Source organism: Pelophylax lessonae, assembly GCF_965119305.1.
Source record: "Pelophylax lessonae genome assembly, chromosome: 6".
Lineage (NCBI taxonomy): Eukaryota > Metazoa > Chordata > Amphibia > Anura > Ranidae > Pelophylax > Pelophylax lessonae.
This window is the reverse complement of record NC_138773.1, coordinates 91,826,842-91,852,977: the sequence shown is the minus strand read 5'-3', so window position 1 is coordinate 91,852,977 and position 26,136 is coordinate 91,826,842. Positions and strand designations below refer to the sequence as shown.

General features: G+C 44.8%; 1 protein-coding gene across 1 annotated transcript in view; it reads right to left on the bottom strand.

Moving 5' to 3' along the window:
- The window catches only part of LOC309558634 (interleukin-4 receptor subunit alpha-like), a gene marked incomplete at both ends in the record, with an annotated part of 136,146 nt that overhangs the window by 12,131 nt on the left and 97,879 nt on the right, over positions 1 to 26,136 (bottom strand). Inside the window, one exon of the mRNA XM_082261700.1 lies at positions 24,384 to 24,462. Within this exon, the coding sequence (XP_082117826.1) occupies positions 24,384 to 24,462 (79 nt within the window). The remainder of the gene's footprint in view (positions 1 to 24,383; positions 24,463 to 26,136) is intronic.

Genomic DNA, 26,136 nt, shown 5'->3' with positions numbered 1-26,136 from the left:
CCTTATTCTACTATTCTAGAGCTTCTGCTTCCCCCTTCCCCTTCTTCTTTTCCTAAAATGGAGAACACCAGATTTGAACTCTTGCCTAGATGGTTCCCCATTGCTTGATACCTGTACACCCCAATTTACCCAATCTGTATTTTTTTTAAAGTACTGTACCTGTTCTGTTCTCACATGTTAAAAAATAGATCCAACGAGTGTGTCATAGCAACTATACGTCTGGGTCTGTTTCCAAAACAAAACCAAAGAAAATTCCCAGCTTAACTCGCCCGCCAGCCTGCTACTAACCAAATTAATCTGTCTAACAATTTGCATTAAAAATAGGGGATTAGTTAGCACACCTTTGCAAATACATGCGTAAGCTGCGGAGGCTGCAACAAGGCACCCCATTATTATCTGTAGTCCTAACTTTATACATTTTTGTTAGCCTCCATAGTAGAAACACATGCATTACAATGAATAGGCAGAGGACAGGTGTGCCCGGAAGGAGCCCACCCCTCCTTAAAGGCACAGGGGCGCACTGGACGTCCAGCACATAGCACAATGGCAGCAAAGGTGTCCAGTACATCCCCTCACCAGTATTCCAATAGTACAAACAAATGGCCACTGCCCCCACCTATAACTGGCATTCGCAGCATAGAGCACATGGAAGGGCAATGCATGTAAAACAAAAACCAGAAAGAATTCCCAGCTCAACTCGCCAGCTAGCCTGCTACCAACCAAATTAAAGTGGAGTTCCACCCTTAAAAATTTTTTCCACTGTCCGCTTGCTCTTAATTACCTGTAAAACAATTGGATCATTCTTTTTTTTTTTTTTTATTCACTTACCTTCTTTTTAAAGAAAATATACTTGCCTTACTTCCTCTTCCTCTACGTCATTGCTCCTAGGAATCAATGCACCTACACCGGCCCTGCTCGTCAGTTTCGGCGCAGGCGCGTCATTCCCTGCTAAACAGCTTCTGGGCATGCCCAGAAGCTGTGCAGGGATGATGCACCTGCGCTGGAACTGACGAGCGGGGCCAGTGCAGGGCATTCCGGGACTGAAGAGGACGCTGAAGAGGACGGCCTGGCTTCAGCTGCCCACATCTGAGATGGCAGCGTTGGACAAGAAATTTTCAAGGTAAGTATTTCTTCCAAAAGGTATGTGAACCCGGGGACAGTTCAGAGGCTATCATTGCTGAAATGCACTAGCCCTGACTGTCCCGGGTTTTTTTATCTAATTATTTTTTTCAGGCCGGAACTCTGCTTTAACCTGTTTGCATTAAAAACAGGGATTTAGTTAGCACACATTTGCAAATACATGCGTAAGCTGCAGAGGCCACGACAAGGCACCCCATTATTATCCGCAGTTCTAACTCTTTACATTTTTGAGAGCCTCCATAGTAGAAGCACATGCATTATAATTGATAGGCAGAGGACAGGTGTGCCCGGAAGGAGCCCACCCCTCCTTAAAGGCACAGGGGCGCACTGGACGTCCAGCACATAGCACAATGGCAGCAAAGGTGTCCAGTGCTTTCCCTCATCAGTATTCCAACAGTACAAACAAATGGCCACTGCCCCCACCTATAACTGGCCTTCACAGCATGGAGCACATGGAAGGGCAACCCATGTAAAACAAAACTGTTAGACAGGTTAATTTGGTTGGTAGCAGGCTGGCTGGCGAGTTGAGCTGGGAAGTTTCTTTGGTTTTGTCCCCTAAAATTATCTATAGGATAGGTCTCTCTATTGAGGACCAAGCTGGTTCAGAATGTGATGAGTCTCCCAGTTAGAAGACCCACTTTTTATGAAGGTGATTCATTCCACAACCATTTATTCATAAGTCCTTCAGTTTACAGTTCATATAAAAAGATTAAAGCAATGTGATAGGTTGTGTAACCATAAAATGTCCATCCACAAATGGCAGCCTCCACAAGGGGATTAGAAGCAAAATCCAGCAGGAGCTACAGAGTATAAAAAAGAAGAGAGGTGCCTCTAAGTGTAGCAATATGGTTACATTTGATGAAGTTACAACATTTACTAACTCACATTGTTGATAATTAAAACAGGCACATCCAAGTATGCAGGCATCCAGGGTAAAGCTTTCCACATAGACCATCTTCCGCACCCTCGGCTTTCACCGCTGTCAGTGAGCAATCGTGACCGGGAGGACTACCCTGCAGTAGAGCGATCTGAAAGCGAGGCTTGAAGTGCTCGTGGAGCGCAGTGTGGAAGAATTGATGGCGATAATGGTGCAGAGGATGGTCTATGTGGACTGCTTTACCTTGGATGCCTGCATACTTAGATGTGCCTGTTTTATTCATCAACCATGTGAGTTGCTAAATATTGTACCTTCATTAAATGTAACCGTATTGCTACACTTAGAGGCTCCTCTCTTCTCTTGTATACTATAGTTGTGATATGATGCTACCTGTATATCAAGACATCGCTCATTAATCAAATCTAAATTTATTTAAAAATTTTGATTGTCTTGCAAAACACTCTCAAGCCAAGTTACTCTCAATCCAAGGTTTTATTGTATATATTTTTTTTTTAGTAGAGACCCTAGAAAATAAAATGGCGGTCGTTACAATTTTTTATGTGTCATGGTATTGACCTAGTGAGCGTGATGTCACGCTTAAAAAATGCACACACTTGTGAAATGGCTCCAAACTTCGGTACTTAAAAATCTCCATAGGCTACACTTTACATTTTTTTACAGGTTACCAGTTTAGGCCCCTTTCGCACTTGTGCGACTTGTCATGCGATTTGGGACTGCAAAATCGCATGACAAATCGTTTTCCATTATTTCCAATGAGTACCATTCATATCTGTGCGACTTGAAGTCACACCGACTTCAAAGTAGTCCCTGCACTACTTTGGCACGATTTTGAAGCGTTTTAAGGACAAAAACATTCAAGCCTAGTCAAACTTGCATCAAAATCGCGTCAAAATCACAGCAAAAAAGTCGCTGCAAAATCGTGGTAAAATTGCACAACTTTGAAGTCACACAAGTGTGAAAGGGGCCTTAGAGTTACAGAGGAGGTTTAGTGGTAGAATTCTTGCTCTCGCTCTAACGTTTGCGGCGATACCTCACATGTGTGGTTTGAATGTCGTTTTACATATGCGGGTGCGACCTACGTATGCATTTGCTTCTGCGTGCGAGCAAGAAGGGACAGGGGCGCTTTACATTTTTTTTTTTTAGTTTAGTTTATTTTAATTTTTTTATTTTTACACTTTCCCTTAAAACATTTTTTACCACATGTTTTTCCTTTTACAAGGAATGTAAACATCCCTTGTAATAGGAATAGGACATGACAGGTCCTCTTTATGGAGAGATCTGGGATCTATAAGTCCCCAGATCTCTCCTCTGGGCTGGAAAGTCTGAGATTAAAAAAAAAAAAAAAAAAAAAAAAGATCTCAGATTCCTAGAAAAAAAAATAGGCAGTGTTTATATCTGCGGATGCCGGTGTGACGTCATAACAACATTCTCTGGCTTGCAGATCGCACAGCTGAACTGGTAGAAGCACCGGAGGGCAGCTGGAGGGGGGGGGGGGGCTTAAAAAACATTCAGGCATCTGAACATTCATTATTATTCAGATAACTCCACTCAAACCTAAGGATGTCATATGATGTCCTGCGGTATGGAAGTGGTTAAAACACAATTTCCAAGAGGCAACAAAGATGCGACCACTGGAGGGAGAGGTATATCCCCACTAGGCAATATAAAAGCAACCACTAGAGGGAGTAGGGCTAATTCATGATATATTCCCTATATTTTTCTCCCAATACGCAATATAGGTGCGACCACTAGAGGGAATGGGATTAATACACAGTGTGCTCCCAATATACGACATAGATATGACCACTAGAGGAAGTGGGGTTAATACACAATGTACTTCTGATATGCAATATAGATGCGACCACTAGAGGGAGTGGGGTAATACACCATGTACTGCCAATAGGCAATGTAGATGTGACCACTAGAGGGTTTTGGGTTAGTACACAATATGCTCCCAATATGCAATATACAGTAGATGTGAAAACGAGAGGGAGTGGGGTTAATTCGTAATGTACTCGCTTTAAGCAATATAGATACGACTAATAGAAGGAGAGGGGTTAAAAGACAATGTACTCCCAATATGCAATAGAAGATGTGACCACTAGAAACAGTGGTGGTAATACACAATGTACGCCCAATAGGCAATATGGATGCAAACACTAGAGGGAGTGGGGTTAATGCATGCTGTGCTCCCTATATTGTTCTCCAATAGGCAATATAGATGAGAACACTAGAGGGAGCGGGAGTTAATACAAAATGTATTATGGCAATAATATAATAAGCAATATAGATGCGACCACTATAGGGAGAAGGATTGAAGTGGTTATATACGCACAGGGTTTTTTTACCTTCATGCATTCTATGCATGAAGGTAAAAAACATATGTGTGCAGCAGCCCCCCCAATACTTACCTGAACCCCATCTTAATCCAGCGATGTCCAAGAGAGCTTTGCCACTCCGGGGACTCTTCCCCTGACTGGGTTTTTGGCAGCGCAGTCAATCACATCCATTGAGCCAATCAGGAAAAGGGGGGGTGGGGCCAAGCCACGGCTTCATTTGTGAATGGACACACAGAGCTGCGGCTTAGGAGCTCACCTGCTTGGGTGCCCCAGAGCAAGTTGTTTGCTGTGGGGACACCCAGCAGGAGGGAGGGGCCAGGAGCGCCGGCGTGGGACCAGAGAAGAGGAAGATCTGGGCTGCTCTGTGCAAAACCATTACTCAGAGCAGGTAAGTATAACATGTTTGTTATTTAAAAAAAAAAAAAAACAAGTCTTTAACCACTTTACCACCGGAGGATTTTCCTGCTAAAAGACCAGGGGGTTTTTTCGATTTTTTACTGCGTGACTTTAGCGGACAAATGGCGTGGTCGTGCGACGCTGTACCTAAACGAATTTCACGTCCTTTTTTTCCCACAAACAGAGCTTTCTTTTGGTGGTATTTGATCACCTGTGCGATTTTTTGATCACGCACTATAAACAAAAAAAGAGCGTAATTTTTGCAAAAATAACAATATTTTTCACTTTTTTTTATATGAAATTCCCCCAAAAAAAATGTAAAAATCAAAATTTTTTAAAATTTTCGACCAATTTGTTTTACGCTACCTATGTTTGGTAAAAAAAATCGCAAAAAGTGTATTTTGATTGGTTTGCGCAAAAGTTATCGCGTTTACTAACAAAGGGAAAGATTTTTGTCATTTTTGGCGTTTTTTTTTAACGAGTAATGGCGGCGATCTGCGATTTTTTTTGCGGTACTGCGACATTGTGGCGGACAGATCGGACCCTTGACTGACATTTTTGACACTTTTGGGGGTACCAGTGACATTACTGCAGTAATCAGTGCTATATATATGCACTGTTACTGCAAAAATGACACTGGCAGGGAAGGGGTTAACTGTATTGGACAGGGAGGGGTTAAGTGTGTCCTAGGGGCGTGATTCTAACTGTAGTGGGACATTGCTATTGGTGTAAAAACAAAGATCAACGGTTCTACATAGTAGAACCGTCTGATCTTCATTTTTACACAGGGAGAACTGACAGGCGGCTTGTTTACATAAGCCGCTCTGTCTTTCTCCCGCTGTACCGGCGATCGTAGTGTGACGGGCGGACATCGGGTCCGCCAGTCACACTCCCGCACTCCTCCGTGAACGAGCCGAGGCGGGCGCTCGGCTCGGCGGGCTCGTGCTCGCCCGCTATTGGCTCTAGAAGGAGTGATAGGCGAGCGACGTAGACCTACGTCATTCTGCCTGGCCGGGGGCCGACTGCCGCAGTAAATATACTGTGAGCAGTCGGCAAGTGGTTAATATTGCTTTATTACATGATGTACTTCCAATAGGCAATATAGATGCGACTACTAGAGGTAGTAGGAATAATACATGATGTACCCTGAATAGACAAAACAGATGCCATCACTAGAGAGAGTGGGATCAATACACAATGTACTCCCAATAGGAATTATTAATGCAATCACTAGAGGGTGTGGAGTTAATACAAAATATACTCTAAATAGGCTATATAGCAATGGTGGCTCATCCATTGGGGGCGCAGGGGCGCTGCCCCCCCCTATCCATGCATCTGGTCCGCTAATCTACATGCAGGGTGCCGGATGCATGGATTCCAATGGGGTTTTTTTTTTTTTTTTTTATGAAGCACGTGATTAGAGCCAGAGGCTCTAATAGGCTTCAAAAAAGGGTTTGCTCAGGGCGCAGAGCACTGTGCCCTGAGCCCACCCAGTTGTGTGACAATAGCGAATGAGTACTCGATATTGTCACACGGATTCTCTTCCTGGCCAATCAGGAAGTGGGTCTTGAGACCCATTTCCCGATTGGTGAAAAGGAGAAGTCATGCTATTGGCCAAGGAGGAGACGCAGGGGAAGCCCGACCCACGGAGAAGACTGAGGGGGAAGCCGCTGCCTGCCCTCCACATGTCAGGGTGAGTGAGCCGGTGACCAGGGGGGGGGGGGGGGTAAGGTGTGGACTGGAGCTTGTGTGGTGGGGGGGTATGGTGTGCGGGCTGGTGTGGTTTGTCTGCAACCCCTACCAGCCGCCACTGCTATATAGATATATAGATGCAACCACAAGAGGGAGTATTCCAAATACACAGTATAGATGTAACCATGAGAGGCAGTGGGGTAAATACACATTGTACTTTCATTACCCTCACAGGCAGCTCAGTGGCTGAGTGATTAGTACTTCCACCTAGCAGCACTAGGGTCGTCCGTTCAAATCCCAACCATGGCACTACCTGTACGGAGTTTGCATATTGTGCCTGTGTGGGTGTCCTCTGGGTACTCCCACACTCCAAAGATATACTGGTAGGTTAATTGGCTCCTGTCTAAATTGGCCTTTTTTTTATGAATGTGAGTTATGAACCTTAGATTGTAAAGATGTAAAGTGCTGCAAAAAATGTCAGTGCTAAATGGGAACCTGAAATAATAAATATTTAGGCAATGTAGATACACATAGTTACATATAGTTAGTGTGGTTGAAAAAAGACATCAGTCCATCTAGTTCAACCTATGATGTGTGTGTGTTTTCTGTTAACCGTACATTGTATACCCCTGTATGTTGTGGTCTTTAAGGTGCCCATCTAATAGTTTTTTGATACCCAGGGCCGTTTGAAGGAATTTGGGGTCCCAAGAAAAATGGACATGGAGGCCCCCCCGCGCACACGCAAAGCCTACAGGAATAGCAGCATAGCCATACAGTTTAAGTTCACCCACACTTTATATAAATAAAAAATGAGTACAGTGCAAATACTGCTTGAAAAAATATTTGAAATTTGAACATTTTCAACAATTGAACATTTGCAAAAAAACTGTACCATAAAATCAAATATACATTAAAAAGTGCACAATAACTAAATCTAACATACTTACACACACACACACATTCACATTAACATTTTTCACAAACATGTGCAAATTATCTAAAACTTGTTTGCGAGCCTTGTTTTCTGCAAAGGCCATCACAATGTCCTCCATGTCCAAAGACTGGAGAACATCACGCTCAATTGACATAAGTGCCAGTCCTGTGAGCCTTTCTTGGCCCATGGTGGACCTCATGTAATTTTTTATCAGCTTCAAAGCTGAAAAGCTCCTCTCACCAGAGGCCACTGACACAGGGAGAGTCAGGAGTAGACGCAAAGCAATGCTTAAATTACTGTACAAATCCAGTAGCTTCTCACTGTATACAGGGCCGGTTTTAGACAAAGTGTGGCCCTGGGCAAACCTAAAAGTGGGGCCCCAAATATTTTTATATTCTGCCAAAAATATAGGCGCCATATATGGTGATATGCTGCGCGGCACCCAATTGCACCAACCGGCAAGGGAAAGGGAAGAGAGGGGCCGTGTCCTTCCACAGGTACGCTAGGAATCTGTAAGATCGGTGATATGGGCTCCTGACAGTGACGTGGCCCCTTTGTAAAATCTTTAGACACAAGGAACAAAAGTGCAATAATTTATAAACAAGTGCAATATAAATAATTCACAAACCAAGACCAGTGCATTACAAAAATCATACATAGACAAAACCAGAGCATTACAATAGTAAATTGCCAGGTCTAGGTGGGGTAGGGTTGCTACCTCACCCCTTTAATCCAGGACACATACGAATTACCAGTGGCGGCTGGTGCTCAAAATTTTGGGGGGGGGGGGGGGGGGGAACAGAAAAATGTAATAGGCATTGCTTTGCGGCAAAAAAACGCTGTAAAAAATTGCGTGACTTAACAAACAATCATTAGGTTGGTTCAAGATTGACCAGCGTGTCCCCATTCACTGCACAGTGACCAGCATGTCCCCTATCAATGCACAGTGTCCACAATGCACAGTGACCAGCATGTCCCCCATCAATGCACAGTGACCAGCATGTCCCCATTCAATGCACAGTGACCAGCATGTCCCCATTCAATGCACAGTGTCCAGCATAACCCCCATCAATGCACAGTGACCAGCATGTCCCCCATCAATGCACAGTGTCCAGCATGTCCCCCATCAATGCACAGTGTCCAGCATGTCCCCCATCAATGCACAGTGTCCAGCATGTCCCGCATCAATGCACAGTGTCCAGCATGTCCCGCATCAATGCACAGTGTCCAGCATGTCCCCCACCAATGCACAGTGACCAGCATGTCCCCCACCAATGCACAGTGACCAGCATGTCCCCCACCAATGCACAGTGACCAGCATGTCCACATTCAATGCACAGTGACCAGAATGTCCCCATTCAATGCACAGTGTCCAGCATGTCCCCATTCAATGCACAGTGTCCAGCATGTCTCCCATCAATGCACAGTGTCCAGCATGTTCCCCATCAATGCACAGTGTCCAGCATGTCCCCCATCAATGCACAGTGTCCAGCATGTCTCCCATCAATGCACAGTGTCCAGCATGTTCCCCATCAATGCACAGTGTCCAGCATGTCCCCCATCAATGCACAGTGTCCAGCATGTCCCCCATCAATGCACAGTGTCCAGCATGTCCCCCACCAATGCACAGTGACCAGCATGTCCCCATTCAATGCACAGTGACCAGCATGTCCCCACCAATGCACAGTGTCCAGCATTTCCCCCATCAATGCACAGTGTCCAGCATGTCCCCCATCAATGCACAGTGTCCAGCATGTTGTAAAAAATTGCGTGACTTAACAAACAATCATTAGGTTGGTTCAAGATTGACCAGCGTGTCCCCATTCACTGCACAGTGACCAGCATGTCCCCCATCAATGCACAGTGTCCACAATGCACAGTGACCAGCATGTCCCCCATCAATGCACAGTGACCAGCATGTCCCCATTCAATGCACAGTGACCAGCATGTCCCCATTCAATGCACAGTGACCAGCATGTCCCCATTCAATGCACAGTGTCCAGCATAACCCCCATCAATGCACAGTGACCAGCATGTCCCCCATCAATGCACAGTGTCCAGCATGTCCCCCATCAATGCACAGTGTCCAGCATGTCCCCCATCAATGCACAGTGTCCAGCATGTCCCGCATCAATGCACAGTGTCCAGAATGTCCCGCATCAATGCACAGTGTCCAGCAAGTCCCCCACCAATGCACAGTGACCAGCATGTCCCCCATCAATGCACAGTGTCCAGCATGTCTCCCATCAATGCACAGTGTCCAGCATGTCTCCCATCAATGCACAGTGTCCAGCATGTTCCCCATCAATGCACAGTGTCCAGCATGTCCCCCATCAATGCACAGTGTCCAGCATGTCCCCCATCAATGCACAGTGTCCAGCATGTCCCCCACCAATGCACAGTGACCAGCATGTCCCCATTCAATGCACAGTGACCAGCATGTCCCCATCAATGCACAGTGTCCAGCATTTCCCCCATCAATGCACAGTGTCCAGCATGTCCCCCATCAATGCACAGTGTCCAGCATGTTCCCCATCAATGCACAGTGACCAGCATGTTCCCTCATCAATGCACAGTGTCCAGCATGTCCCCATTCAATGCACAGTGTCCAGCATGTCTCCCATCAATGCACAGTGTCCAGCATGTCCCCCATCAATGCACAGTGTCCAGCATGTCCCCCATCAATGCACAGTGTCCAGCATGTCCCCCATCAATGCACAGTGTCCAGCATGTTCCCCATCAATGCACAGTGTCCAGCATGTCCCCCATCAATGCACAGTGACCTAACCATTATGTCCCCCATCAATGCAGTGTCCAGCATGTCCCCATCAATGCGTGACCCCCCCCCAGAGGACTTCACTTACCTCTGGTGCCACTGCCGTCACCGTGTCTGGCGTGCTGCTCGGGACTCAGTCGGACGTCTTCTCCCTCCGAGTCCTCGTCTAGGGTGGGGGTGTCAGTGGTGAATTGTGTGGTTTTGGGGGGGGGGGGCTACACCGCCACAGTATCATACCCCCCCCCCCCCGCACACAATTCACCACTGATCTCCTCACCAAATTCACCACTACTGTGTCATTCCCTCCGAATGACACAGCGGTGGTGAATTTGGTGAGATTACATATTGGTGGGGGTGTCAGTGGTAAATTGTGTGGTGGTGGGGGGTGGGAATGACACAGCGGTGGTGAATTTTGTGGGGAAATCACATATTGGTAGGGGGTTTGTGCCACAGACAGACCCCCTACCAATATGTGATTTCCCCACAAAATTCACCACCGCTATGTCATTCCCACGGTATATGTAATTAAGCAAGTCAAATGGGGAAGTGGCTACATGGTCTGGAAAAGTGTAGAGAGATGAATTGATCTCAAGTGCCAAGTCATCAGCATCAATGTCACGGAGGGTTTGTTCCAATTTTTTGCATCGTTCACAAAGCTTTCCATTCTTTATTGTCTGCTTCATGTTGTCCTTTGAGAACAGAAAGTCATAAAGGTCATAAACACCCTTCAATCTTGAAAACCTGTCACTTAGGCTTCTGAGGGTAGTGTCAACCATGGGCAGAAAGAAGTCTCTTCTGAAAGTCTCGTCTGGAGTAGACTTCTGTCAAATGCAATGTTATGCGACAATGCGAGAAGGACTGACAGATTTGGGGCAGTGAGGGAGGGAAAGCAGTAATTGAGGCAGGCACTGATATAGTAATGGAGGGCTATGAAGGAGGGCAGTAGAAGGCAAGGCAGACTGTTATCCACTAAGATCTCTGATCATCTTATACAGCTTTATATTTTTCATTAAACTTAAGTGACCCCTATACAACAAGTTGCCAGATATTATCGCCCCTCCCGTTCCCCCACCATGTGCCCTAGATGATGCCAGAGGGACTTTTTTCTTATGCTATGGGACTATCCAACTGTCTGTTAACAGGTAGGTATTGTTCCCAATTGGACAATTGGTCCAATTTTCGCACGAAAAAATGGAGTGACAGACTGTCAGTGTGATCATACCTGTCGCTGGCCTGGTCCGGTCTACTTGTGTTAGGAGGATGTGATGACTCGTGGTGTGTCTCTCTCTGGCGAAGTTCGTGGGCCTGGTGGGGTGGCGCCACTCCCGCCACGCGCTTTAGGCCACCTAGGCTGGGGCGGGGCTGGTGCGCAGATGCGCGCCGCGGCTGCGCACTCTCCCCCTAGCGAGCCGGCGCCCCGTGATGTCATGCCGCTCCTCCGCTGTGCGCCCGCCCGCCGGCCTGTCACAGGCCGCCTATGTGTTGTGAGGCCGGCCTGTATGTGTGAGGCGCGGCCACGGCGTTTGTGTTTTGGGTTTTTGGGATAATGTCAGTTTGTGTCATGTGTCTTGGGGCCCCAGGCCAGCTCGGGGCCCCAAGCAATTGCTTGTTGTGCCTGCCTTGATGCAAGGGGCCTGCTGATACCACTGCTTGTGGAAGAAAATTCCACATCCTTAATGCTCTGACAGTAAAGAACCCCTTAAGCAATTTAAGGTTAAACCGCTTTTCTTCTAGTTTTAGTGAATGGCCCCGTATCTTATTGAATTCTTTATCTCTGAAAAGTTTGTTCCCTATGCTAAGGTCACCAGTACAGAATTTGTACATTGATAAACATATCCCCTATCAAGCGTCTCTTCTCCAGAGAGAATAGGTTTCATTCTTGTAGTCTTTCCTCATAGCTGATGTCCTCCATTCCATTAATTATATTTGTTGCCCTTCTCTGGACTCTCTCCAGTTCCAGCACATCCTTCCTGAGGACTGGTGCCCTGGACTGGACGGCATATTCAAGATGTAGCCGGACCAGAGTCTTGTAGAGTGGGAGAATAATCTCTTTATTTCTGGAGGGAATCACCTTTTTTATACATGCCAGTATTCTGTTGGCTTTGCTTGCAGCGGCTTGGCATTGCATGTCATTGCCAAGCCTGTTGTCCACTAGGACCCCCAGGTCCTTTTCCATCTTAGATTCACCCAGAGGATCACCACCTAGCGGGTAACTTGTGTTTGCATTTCTGGCACCCAAGTGCATTACCTTACATTTTTCAACATTAAATCTCATCTGCCATGTAGTTGCCCACCCCATTTTTTTGTTCAGGTCTGCTTGTAAGGTTACCACGTAACTATTGGCCTGCTTAGCTTAGTATCGTCCGCAAATACCAAGATTGTGCAGATATTCCATCCTCTAGCTAGTTTATGAATAAATTAAACAGTATTGATCCCAGGACAGATCCTTGGGGGACCCCACTTTCCACACCTAACCAATCTGAGTACTCCCCATTTATCCCCACCCTCTGGACTCACCCCTGGAGGCATTTTTTTAATCCAGGTACTCACCCTATGGTCCATACCTATGTACTGTACGTACCTTAGATTGTACAGTAAGCATTGGTGGGGAACTGTATCAAATACCTTTGCAAAGTCCAGATACACCACATCCACAGGCTTTCCTTTATCTAGATGGCAGCTTACTTTTTCATATAAGGTTAATAGATTGGCCTGGCAAGAACGATTCTTCTCGAATTCATGCTGATTAATACTAATGATACAATTTTCCAGTGGCGGCCGGTGTGCTGAGGGCGCAGGGGCGCCGCCCCCCCCCCCCATCCATGCGTCCGGCCCCCTAATCTGCATGCAGGGGCGCCGGACGCATGGAGTTCAATGGGGATTTTTTTTTTTTGCAGCACCTGATTAGAGCCAGAGGCTCTAATAGGGCGATGCAAAGGGTGGACCCGGGGCGCAGAGCAGTGCGTCCCAAGCCCACCCATTGTGGGACAATAGCGAATGAAAATTCGCTATTGTCACACCTATCCTCCTCCTGGCCAATCAGGAAGCACGTCCGATGCGCGCTTCCTGATTGGCCGCAAGGCAAACCCCATGCCATTGGCCGAGGAGGAGGCGGAAGGACTAGAGGAGAAGCGCCACCGGTCACCGGGACTGAGGAGAAGCCGCCCGCCGCCGCTGCCATTTTCATTACTAAAGTCTTGTATATAGTCCCTTATCATCCCCTCCAATGTCTTGCAGACTACTGATGTTAGGCTAACGGGCCTATAATTCCCTGGGATATATCACAGCCCTTTTTTAAATATTGGTTGGCTTTTTTCCAATCAGCTGGTACCATTCTCGTCAGTAGACTATCCATAAAAATTAGGAACAATGGTCTGGCTATCACCTGGCTCTTCTTTAACTACCTCAATACTGGACACTTAAACCCCTTCCTTCCCAGACCAATTTTCAGCTTTTAGCGCTGTTGCATTTTGAATGACAATTGCGTGGTCATGCAACACTGTACCTAAACCAAATTTATGTCATTTTTTCCCCACAAATAGAGCTTTATTTTGGTGGTATTTGATCACCGCCAGGTTTTTTCTTTTTTGGTGCACAAATAAAAAAAGACCGAAAAGTTTGAAAAAAAAAAAAAAAGTTTTTTTGTTTAGGTTATAAAATTTTGTAAATAGATAAGTTTTTTCCTGCACTGATGAGCACTGATGACGCCGCACTGACAGGCACTGATGAGGAGACACTGATGGGGTGGCACTGATGGGGTGGCACTGATGGGGTGGCACTGATATGCAGCACTGATGGGCACTGATAGGTAGCACTGATATGCAGCACTGATGGGCACTGATATGTGGCACTGATAGATAGCACTGATATGCAGCATTGGTGGGCACTGATAGGCAGCGCTGATGGGCACTGATAGGCAGCACTGATGGGAACTGATGGGCGGCACTGATGGGCACTAATAGGTGGCATTGATGGGCACTGATAGGTTGCACTGATGGGCGGCACTGATAGGCGGCACTGGTGGGCAATAATGGGCACTGGTGGGCGGCACTGATAGATGGCAATAACGGCACTGGTGGGCAGCACTGATAGATGGCATTGGTGGGCAGCACTGATAGGGGGGCACCACTGGCAGGCTCTCTGAGCCCTGTTTGCCATCCCTGGTGGCCATGGTGGGCATCCCTGGTGGTCATGGGTGGGCATCCATGGTGGCTCTAGTGGCACCCCCTCCCCCCAGGGCTGCACTGGTAATCAATCATCTGATTACCAGCACAGACCCCCCCTGTGATCAGTGAGTAATTAGAAATACTCACTGATCACCCCGGCTGCCGAATCGATCCTTTCCTCTTCTCCTCACTGACAGGATCTGTCAGGAGGAGAAGAGATCGAAGCCGTTACAATGGCTGTATTGACATTACATGGCGGCTGTGATTGGACACAGCCGTCATGTGATCAGGAGGGCCAATCACAGGGCCCTCCTGCCGAGTCTTGTTGCTCTGTGTCCTAGGGACACAGGCACATCGAGATCACGCCGCTGCGCATGCCCGCGGCGGCGCAATCTCTCTCCTTCTGAAGGACGTTCTGGAACGTCCGATCAGAAGGAGGAGACTCCCACCCGGCCGTATATGTACAATGGTCCGGGTGGGAGGTGGTTAAGGACCCTCGGGTGTAAGCCATCTGGTCCTTTTGACTTGATTAATGTTACATTTTTCAAGTCTAGATCTGAGTCTGTCTTCTGTTAACCACTTAAGCCCCAGGCCTATTTTTGACACTTTTTGTTTACAAGTTAAAATCAGTATTTTTTGCTAGAAAATTACATAGAACCCCCAAACATTATATATATATATATTTTTTAGCAAAGACTCTGGAGAATAAAATGGCGGTCATTGCATTATTTTTTGTCACGCAGTATTTGCGCAGCGGTCTTTAAAACGCAATTTTTTTGGAAAAATAACGAAAAATCACATTTCACTGCATTTAACCACTTGCCGACCGCCGCAAGTACATATACTGCGGCGGTCAGCCCCCCCCTGGGCAAAGTGACGTACCGGTACATCACTTGCCCGCGAGCCAATAGGGGGCGCTCCCGCCCCCGCTTGTTCACTGGGATCCCCGCGCAAATGACCGGTGGCTCCGATGACCGCCAGTCACTCGCGATCTCCCGCTGGAGAGGGAGAAAGGCAGGCGGCTAATGTAAACAAAGCCACCTGTCATTCTCCCTGATGTAACTGCAGAGATCATACGATCCTGCTATGTAAGATCGTATGTCTCTGTGGTTACATCAAAAGCCACGCCCCTTTACAGTAAGAATCACGCCCCTAGGGACACACTTAACCCCTTGTTCACCAATAAAGTTAACCCCTTCCCTGCCAGTGTCATTTTTACAGTAACAGTGCATATGTATAGCACTGATTACTGTAGTAATGTCACTGGTACCCCCAAAAGTGTCAAAAATGTCAGTCAAGGGTCCGATCCGTCCGCCGCAATGTCGCAGTCCCGCAAAAAAAATCGCAGATCGCTGCCGTTACTCTTTAAAAAAAATATAACAATGAAAATTACATGAATCTTTCCCTTAGTTAGTAAACGCAATAACTTTTGCGCAAACCAATCAAAATACGCTTATTGCGATTTTTTTTTTACCAAAAATATATAGCAGAAAACAAATTGGCCTAAAATGTTAAAAAATTTAGATTTTTACATTTTTTGGGGGGAATTTCATATAAAAAAATGTGAAAAATATTGTTATTTTTTCAAAATTGTCGCTCTTTTTTTGTTTATAGCGCAAAAAGTAAAAATCGCACAGGTGATCAAATAGCACCAAAAGAAAGCTCTGTTTGTGGGGAAAAAAGGACGTCAATTTAATTTGGGTACAGCGTCGCACGACTGCGCAATTGTCCATTAAAGTCACGCAGTGTCGAATCGCAAAATAGGCTCTGGTCTTTGAGCAGCCAAATCCTCCGGGGCTTACGTGGTTAAAAAAAAACTAAACAGTAAAGTTAGCCCATTTTTTTTGTATATTGTGAAAGATGATGTCATGCCAAGTAAATAGATACCCAACGTGATTTTTTTTTTTTCCTGTTTATTTTATTTTATTTTTTTAACTTTAACACGTTTAAAAAAAAAAAAAAATCTGATCACTTTTATTGCTGTCACAAGCAATGTAAACATCCCTTGTGACAGCAATATGCAGTGACAGGTACTCTTTATGGAGAGATCGAGGGTCTAAAAACCCCAAACCCCTCCACTACACTTCCATGTATTCAAAACGCCAAAAACTGCATTTTTGAATACACTCATTTTTTGAATCTGCCGCCTTTAGCAGCCGAGTAACCCGGACGTGACGCCATATTCGGCTTAGATCGGGACTCCATCCAGCTGACGGACATGCTGGCTGGTTGCTCGGGTCTCCCGGGGGGGGGGGGGGGAGACCCGGGCAGAGCCACGGAAGGCGGCGGGAGTGGGGGGGGCACGTCCCCTCCCGCTCGCCAGGGTAACGATCGAGCGGCTCCCGAGCCGCATCGGTCATTACCGCCGGAAAGCCGACCGCCGGCTCTAAACAACGGTAGCGGGATGATGCCTCTAGCTAGACGCATCATCCTGGTATAACCACGCAAAGTCAGCCAACGTAGATCTACGTCGCTTTGCGGTAAGTGGTTAACCATGAGGGTGCTTCCTGTGATGTGTTCTTAAAGTGGAGTTTAACCCAAAAGTGGAACTTCGACTTTAGGTAGTCCTAACCCCCTGACATGCCACATACCTTGTTTTGACAGGAACCCGCTCCCACTTCCACTGGGAGTGCCGCGGCGCCCTGAGCGGAAGTTCTTCTCTCCTCCTCCCTCCCTGCAATCTTCTGGGACATGTCAGAGGTCCCAGAAGATTGCAAGCCAATAAAGACCCGCAGCGCAACTCGTGCATGCGCAGTGCGTACCCGGCTGTGAAGCCGCAAGCTGTCACAGCCGGGTGCCCACACCAGTGATGCCGGCGCCGCCGAGACCAGAGGGAGAGGATCGAGGCTTCGGGCGCCCACATCGCTGGACCGTGGGACAGGTGAGTATGTGTTTATTAAAAGTCAGCAGCTACACTTTTTGTAGCTGCTGACTTGTAATAAACACAGAAAAGGCTGGAACACCGCCTTAATTGTAACATTACAAACTGGGTTAATGTAGCCCCCAAATTATTTTGTGAAGACTGAGAAGAATTTATTTAGCACCTTCGCCTTCTCTCTGTCCTTTGTAGCCAGATTTCCTTCATCGTCTTTTATTGGGCCAATGTGTTCTGGTCTCGCTTTCTTACTATTTACTGTATATACTTAAAGAATTTCTTTGTTTTTTTTTTTTACTCTCTTCCGCTATGCGCTTTTCTTATTCTATTTTAGCTGCCTTGATTTCGCCTTTACATTTCTTATTGCACGCTTTGTAATGTTGGAATGCTGCCAATGACCCCTCAGCCTTTTTGAAGGCCTATTCTTTAGTTTTATTATGCCTTTTTATGTTGGAGTTTAGCCTTCCAGGGTTTATTTTAGCGCTTTTAAACTTATTCCCCTTTGGAATGCACTGGTCAGTCCCTTTATTTAGTATGTTCTTGAAGCACTCCCATTTTTCCTCTGTTCTTTGTTCCTAGGGTTCTATCCCATACTGGATTGGTATACCAAAGGTGCCAGGTGTCACTGGATTGCATTCTTGCCAGTGACATGGTCTTAGGTGGCCCCTCCCCTCGTGGTGGAGTGGGGTTACTGTGGCGACATGCCAAACCCAGGGCAGCGGGCACTTCTGTCGGCGTTCTGTAGCTGGCGATGATGTCATCACGCCCACAGTACACCTGCACATACGCGGTGTACTTATTGAGATGCCGGGAGCCACGTGGATAGACACACATCCCCGGAATGCGGAAGTAGTTTGGTCGGCCACTCTGAGATACACAGATCTTCACTACAGGATAGGGGATTCTCTCCTTCTCCCCGCTATGAGAGCGGTAAACATAGGCACCTCATCCTATACAGGAGTAGTGGATATTTCTTCCTACCTTCTTTGCATTTTCAAACATAGACAGCAGCAGTTTTCAAAGGGCACTTCTCTCTTCCCCTTTCTCCCTCCTAAAGGAAGCTTTTGGGAATGGACTTAGACCCATGAGCAACTACTGAACAGACCCAGGACTTATTGAACTCCTTTTCAACACTTTACTACTTCTTTTCTCATGATTCGAGAGGTATGGATCGCTTATAGGCAATAACAGCAAGTCTCATATAGTAGCATATATGTATTCATGAATGCACTTTGGAGACATATATTATATATATATATATATATATATATATATATATATATATATATATACAATACATATTCTTATGTAGATATCTATTCCAAGAGGAGGCATTTTCTTCTACCATGCTGGGCTCTTGCATCAAATAGGCGTTGGTGGATGGAGTGTTTTTTCAGCCTGGGGGCTACAGGTATGGCTGGGACAGAATTGGGAAACTCTGTGCACACTGTTGTATGTGCATATATATATTACATACCTATTCTATGGTATTTTTTGTACTTTTTGCACTTTTTGTCACGTTTGCATTTATAGTTTATATTAAATTTGTTTATTTTTTACTTTTCATACTGTATTGTAAAGATGGTAGCTCATTGCTTGTTATGCTTTCCAGAAGTGGTATTGCAAATCCCTGATGAAGATATATACATGTTGAAATTCGATACGCGTTGGAATTCTATACCACGAGCTAGCAACTCAGATGCACCACCTATCTTTACTACATGTACAAATTAATTTATGTGATGTATAATTCTTTGTCATTGCTATTTTACCATTTTTTGGTATCTTTAATGTTGTCTTAGTTGCAATAAAGTCCCAATCCAAAGATGGTTTTTCTGTCTGCACTAGCAAATAGGGATGAAGGCAACCTCTATACCCCCTCCATGTGGATAACCAAATAAAGGTGTACTATAAAGGCTCACCCTGCCACTGCCCCATATAAAAAAACACTTTACATTCCTTTAATGTCCTTTTTATTTCTGGTTGAATAACGTAAAATTTCCTATCAAATACTTACTGTTATATTCTGTTCCTGATGGACTCCATGACAGCAGACATATAGGTTAACCCCGCCTTCACTCCTACCCTATAGGACCTCATTCCTTTAAATTTTTGCTCAAAGCCAGAGGCTGCATTCCGTAACTAGCCTACTCATGACACTTGGAGGGAACTCCTGCTACCATGGAGTCCATCAGGAAAGGAAAGCTATGGTAAATATTTGACAGACTTCATGGCAGCATAAATATGGGAAATAACTAGGCATACACACCTGAGATAACGCTCTGATTGGCGGAGCGAAACGCGTCAAGCTGTCCGTCCGAATACGTACTATGTCACGTCCAGCCACATCCGACTTCCGGTTTCCGGGGACACGGGCAGAGAACACGGCCATTTGTTTGGCGGCCCGTGGGATTGTGTAAAGGCATTTTGGTTTCTTCAACACTGTAAGTGTAATTTTAATATGCGCAACTAATAAAGCTCCGATATACTGCACGATGATAGTACCTTTCTTTTTTATGAGCAATACCTGGAAGTTGTGAGCTGCAGAGTATCTTATAAGCCGTCCCTTATAAGATTGGTGGTCCCTCGAGGCTATCACCACCAAGTAGAGCAGTTTATTATTTGGCTTCTGGTGAGTAGGGGACCAAGAGGGGAGCACCTACCCGCGAATATTGAGCACCGGCACTTTATATGAGCACGCAGCACTTCGAATTTTTGTTTGGCACAAAGACTGTCACTATAATATCACCTGGTTGATTGAAGAATATATGAACTTTATCACAAGAATCTATTGTGGAAAATATTTATTTATTTATTTATTTTATTGATCCATTCACCTATTATATTGGTTGTCACTTAAGTAATTTATTTATGCACAATTTGTAAACTTTGTATAACTGTTTTATTTGATACAGTTCAGGCACTAGCACTTTGCATATTATTAGTGATTAATTTGGTTTTTACACACATAATAATTATTTGGTAGATAAGCAGCGCAGGTACTCTAATATTTTATCTGTTTTAAAAAGGCACCCCCCTTTTTTACCCGCAGCAGCTTATTAAATATCTATATTTGTATATTAATTTATTAATTTTTACATATATAATCCTAAGCGCTAGCCTCACGCACCTAATACCCCATAATGACAACGTGAAAGAAGTTTGTTTGAAATCTTTGCAAATTTATTAAAAATAAAAAACTTTAAAATCACATGTGCACAGCCTTTGAAAAAATTCACAGCCTTTGCTCAATACTTTGTTGATACACCTTTGGCTCCAATTACAGCCTCACGTATTTTTGAGTATGATGCTACAAGCTTGGCACGCGTATTTGTGGGCAGTTTCTCCCATTCTTCTTTGCAGGACCTCTCAAGCTCCATCAGGTTGGATGGGAAGCGTCAGTGCACAGCCATTTTCAGATCTCTTGTTCAATTAGGTTCAAGTCTGGGCTCTGGCTGGGCCACTCAAGGACATTCACAGAGTTGTCCCGAAGCCACTCCTTTGTTATCTTGGCTGTATGCTTAGGGTCATTGTCATTGGAAGATGAACCTTCGCCCCAGTCTGAGGTCCAGAGCGCTCTGGAGCAGTTTTTTATCAAGGATATCTGTGCTTTCTTTATCGTACATCATGGGACACAGAGCCCTAAATCATAACATTTGGGTTATAAAGCCTCCTTCAGGTGAAGTACACTGGTAACCAACCAGAAAGGATGTCCCCCTATATAACCCCTCCCACACAGGAAGTGCCTCTATTTTTTCACCAGTGTCTAACGGTGATGGTCACTGTGGAGAATCGCTGCACATATGTTTTAAAGAAGATTATGCTACATACCCTGATCAAAGATCACTGAGTCTAAGGGGTTAGCTATCAGATCAATCCTAAACAGGAGCAGATAGGAGGTTTTGCCTGTAATGCTGTCCTTTTTAGGTGCTGGACCCTGGGATCCGGACCCTTGGAATACCAAACCCCAAAAGGTGCTCCATGCAGGGTGCTCTACAGGTCCAAGGCCGTGGCCCCTCTAAAACAAGGGGACCCAGTCCTTGAAGGTCTCCAAGACAAAGCTTGCCGTGATGGGTGAAGATTGGATTCCTGTTTCACACAGAATCCTGCGGCAGGACTGGTGAGTCCAATTTAAAATATTTGCACATACAGCAAACCTTGAAGGTAAAAATTGCTGGCATAATTGCAAATTGTAAATATTTTTTGCACTGTTCCCCTTAAAAAAATAACAGAGACAAGAGCCATGTGGGGTCTCTGCATGAGACTATGGATGTTAAGGCCTAGGCAAAATACATCTTGTCTGTGCTTTTTTTTCCTGACACACTGTTTTCACCCTGTGCTGATTACCTGAAAGATATCAGCTGTGGTAAACCAATGTGTGCATGAGACTGTGGATGTTAAGCTATGCATAATACATTTTGTTGAAAACTCTGGCTTTTTCTCAGGGATTAAAAAGAGAGGCCCGGAGGAAAGGAGAGAAAAGACATGGACGGAGGGCCAGCATGACAGGGTTTAAAGGGGTTTGGTCTAGCAGGGGGTGTCCGCTTAGTCGGACAAGAGAAAATGGATTGTGGGACTCACTTGATTGGTGGCTAGGCCTGGAATGGGTGGAGCCACAGGGAGTGGTCAAACTAGGGGGGTCTGAGAAGGTCTTCAGTGGTAGGGAAGCTACGTAAGGGAAAACTTCCCACCCTCCCTCCCCTTTTTTTCTTGTTTCTGGCTTTACTTCTGGGGTCCCCCCTCCTACTTTTTTGTTTTTAGGGACGCTTTTTGTTGTCATGTGGTTCATTGTCATGGCAGCTGGCGGGGTACAAGGTCCTGGTAGGCTAATATGGGGCAAACATATACTTGGTAGGGACCCGTCTGAGTTACGGCTCCCAGTAATTGGTATGTTGGTATCTGCAACAAGTTGTCTCTGAGTCGGTGCTGTGGTGGCTGGAGGCCTAATTAAGTTGGACACAGGTACTTAATTCTTTGATGGGACCTTGAGGCCCCAGTTAAAGGTAGGGACCCTTCTGAGGTATGGCTCCAAGTAATTGGTATGTTGGTATCTGCGACTGGTTGTCTCCGAGTCAGTGCTGTGGCGGCTGGGGGCCTAATTAAGTTGGACGCAGGTACTTCTTCTTTGATGCCTACTAGGACCTTGAGGCCCCAGTTAAACTGGTTTTAACGTGTTATTTATCTGTTTGATTTTGAACGTGTTATTTATCTGTTATGTATACAGTTTGTTAGTAAAAGGCTGCTTTGGCCATTTAACTCCAGCTTGTGGTCATGTGGTTATTTATAAGGGGTAAAGGGAATGATGATCAGAGCAGTATATAGACAAATCATCTATAATACCCTAGTCAAGAGAGGCCCGGGGGAAAGGAGAGAAACGGCATGGACGGAGGGCCAGCATGACAGGGTTTAAAGGGGTTTGGGCTAGCTTATTACATTTTTTTTCATTTTTTTTTTTTTTATACACTGTGACCAGAGCAATTTAGAGTTACTATAGTAGCACTGTTCTACTCTGGGGAAGCTATCAGGATTTTTTATTTTTTTTACACATTATGATTGGTTATATCAGTAAATTTCACTGGTATAAGCAACCATTATTACTAAATAAAACTGATTCATTCAGTGTGTATTGTTTTGACTAACTGTGATTGGCCACAGCTAATCACATGGTGCAGATGAGCGGTGATTGGCCCTGTCTGTACCATGTGATTAGTGTGACCAATTACATCTAGCAATACAATTGTAGACAATAATTGGCACGAATGAAGGCCATTCATTGTTCACAATTGTCATGTGATCTTTGGTAATTGGTCACATGGTACCGGCAGTGGGCCAGTACACTGATCAGTTATTGGCTTTGTTCGGTGGAGCGTGCATAAAGTGAGTTTCAGGAGGATGTCATATGACTTCCACCCGAAATTATGAATTTCCCGCCCAGTGGTTAGTTGACAATAGTCTGGGCAGGTAGTGGCTAACTTCCATTTCATTTATATAGCACATAGAACCTCCCTGCTCTAGGTGAAGCAAAGCTGGATAATTAGATGAATAATCACTGCAAACAACAATCTCTTCTAAGGCTAGGTTTACATCTGAGCAGGTGCAGGAAGGCGTTGAATGGCAACCTCACGCAGTAGAAACTGCGGAAGGGTTTGATTTGATTGATTGATGATTCTTCTAAATATCATAAACGTGGCAAAAGATGCGATCACGCAGATGTTGAGTGCTAGGACCCACATACTGTACAGAGCAAATGCTTCAGGTAATGACATATACCTGTACCTCATTCCTGGTGCTACAATGTATAAATGAGGGAATTTATTTTTTTATGTGTTACTATAATTTTGTTTACTTCAAAAGATTATATGAAATGTACTCTTTTTGTGTATTATTTGGCTTTATTTATGTATTTAGAAGAGATCTGTGTTTGTGGTGATTATTCATCTAATTATCTGGCTTAGCTTTACTTGCTATATAGAAGAGATGTTGTTAAAGTAATGTCAGTGTGCTATGATTAAGAGTTAGTTCCACTCGAAACCTGTTAGCTAGCGTGTATTCCCTTCACTGTTTCTATCATGTAATACCTTTGATTTTAAGGATGATTTCCAATAAAGGTGTTTCCAGTAGTGCACCTATCCAGATTTTCTTCCTACTGTAAAGATGGATTGAAATGTGGCTGGTCCCTGCTGAACCAGTCAAATTTTGAGTCCAAACCTTCTTGAGCTATCCTACCAGGAAGCTATCGAGGTTAACCTCCAATCATAGGTAGCGGAGGCATTCTCCGTCATGTAGCCACACGTATACATGCCCCTTTTATCTATGCAACTGTAGGCGGAGAATGCCTCTGCCACTTATGATTGGCTGTCAGTTTTGACAGCTTTCCAGTGGTACAGCTCAGGTGGATTTGGACTTGTGTTCGAACATGCCTGAGCCCATCCTCACTCATTTTTACAACCCATCCAAAGAAAATCCTTTCAGTGCTGGAAACACCTGCTCACTAAACTCCCATAGAATTTGCAGTATTTCAAGACTCAGTCTGTGGCTCTATTCAAATCTATGGGGGCTCAATGCTCAAAAAAGGATTATTGGCAGACCGGCTGTAAACAGCTCAATATTGTCATATCACATTTTAAAAAATATTTTTTTTTCCCAAAACATCCCAGCAGCACTTACCTGTGTTGTGTGCAGCATGGTCATTGCCAGGTGACTTTTACTGGGATCTGGGATATTATTCCACCATTTCCTTTTACAGCTGGTATTAAAAGAGACAGAGAGAGGTCAGCACATTCTATGATATAGGAGTCTTAGGGCCTGTATTAACAGGCTTTGGGCTTGTGTCGATGGCATGAGTTTGATATCAGTTTGAGACTCTACTGAGATCATTTAGAATTCATTGACAGGTGCATTGTCCTGAAGTTAACCTCCTGAAGTTATGAAATGCTTCAAGCGGGTTTTGCATTCCTAAAGATCTGTATGGAATGCAAAACTCCTCTGATGTGAACAAAAGCCAGCGAGCAAAATAAGCATGGCTTCACAGAAAATCTTTACCAACTCCAGTTGCACTCCAACCTCCTAAACATACAATGCAGGGTTAATGTCTAAAGAATTAGGTAAGTGAAACAGGCTCTTCCAGAATCCCCTAAACATAACATGCAGCTAACCTTTACAGTGTGGGGTGGATTTCTTAAAAATCCCTGGAGTTGGGCTTTAACTACTTTAGCTCTTTTGGTATAATACATACACTCAGAGAGTGAAAGGTATTTATACCTTTCACTCTCTGAGTGTATGTATTATACCCAAAGAGCTGAAGTAGTTAAAGCCCAACTCCAGCTATTTTGCAAGCCCAAAAACTGCATCTAATGTTTCCAGGATGGCAAGTGAGAGGAGATCAAAGAACATCTGTTTCGTGATCACCTCTGCTGTCTATGAAGCCGGAAGTACTCAGTTCTAAGTGTTTATGGTTTCAGAGCTGTCATTCCCTGGCTGCTACTGCCTTAGAAACAGGTAATCAAGCACGATCTGTGCTTTATTAGCTGCGGTGTGGGGAGCAAGGGAGACATTGGGGGTCTAAAAGAGTCCCAATGTCTCCATAAAGTAGACCTATCATCGGCCCAATGCATCACATATTCAACAAATGATATAGAGCCCAGTTTACTGTTGTCCTGAGGACCATCTGCCACATCCCTAAAGTTAAAGAACACAAAATAGAGAGGAACCCCCAGATGGGACTTTGTAGGCAGAAAGAAAAATGGAGTATAGAAAGTGTAAAAAATATATTAGATTTATTTCACAATCACATAACACAGTTATAAAACATATGAACCTCTGTAAGAGTACATGTGTACCATCGGTTCAATAAGGGGAAGCAATGGGTTTATGGGATGTGGGTATCCAACCCAGTTGCATTCACACTGAAAAATCCATAGCCGACATGTTTTGGAACATAAAAAAATTCCTTCAGGGGACAAATGGGAACAAGGTACTTGGGTCTATAAATGCAGAATATAATGGTCAATACATGTATAACATCATAACCAAGTCTATGCATACACAATGGCATGAATATTGTTGTATACTCAAATCAATACAGACAGGTCCAAAAAATTGCAAAAATTTGTCTTTTGGGTCTTGAATGCTATTACATAGGGGGTTTGTTAGCCCCTTTGAGATAACAATAAAGTTAAATGAAAAAAAAGTAAAAAAAAAAAAAGTAACCTTGTCACAATAATTTGAAACACACCAGCAAGGCCACCTCTGAAGGGCTCAAAAAACAAAAACAAAATTAAGGTTTTGGAGTGGCCTTGTCAAAGTCTGGACTTAAAGCCAATTGAGATTCTGTGTTATGACCTTAAACAGGCCGGCTGAATTAAAACAATTCTGCAAAGAAGAGTGGGCCAAAGTTCCTTCACAGCGACGTAAAAGACTC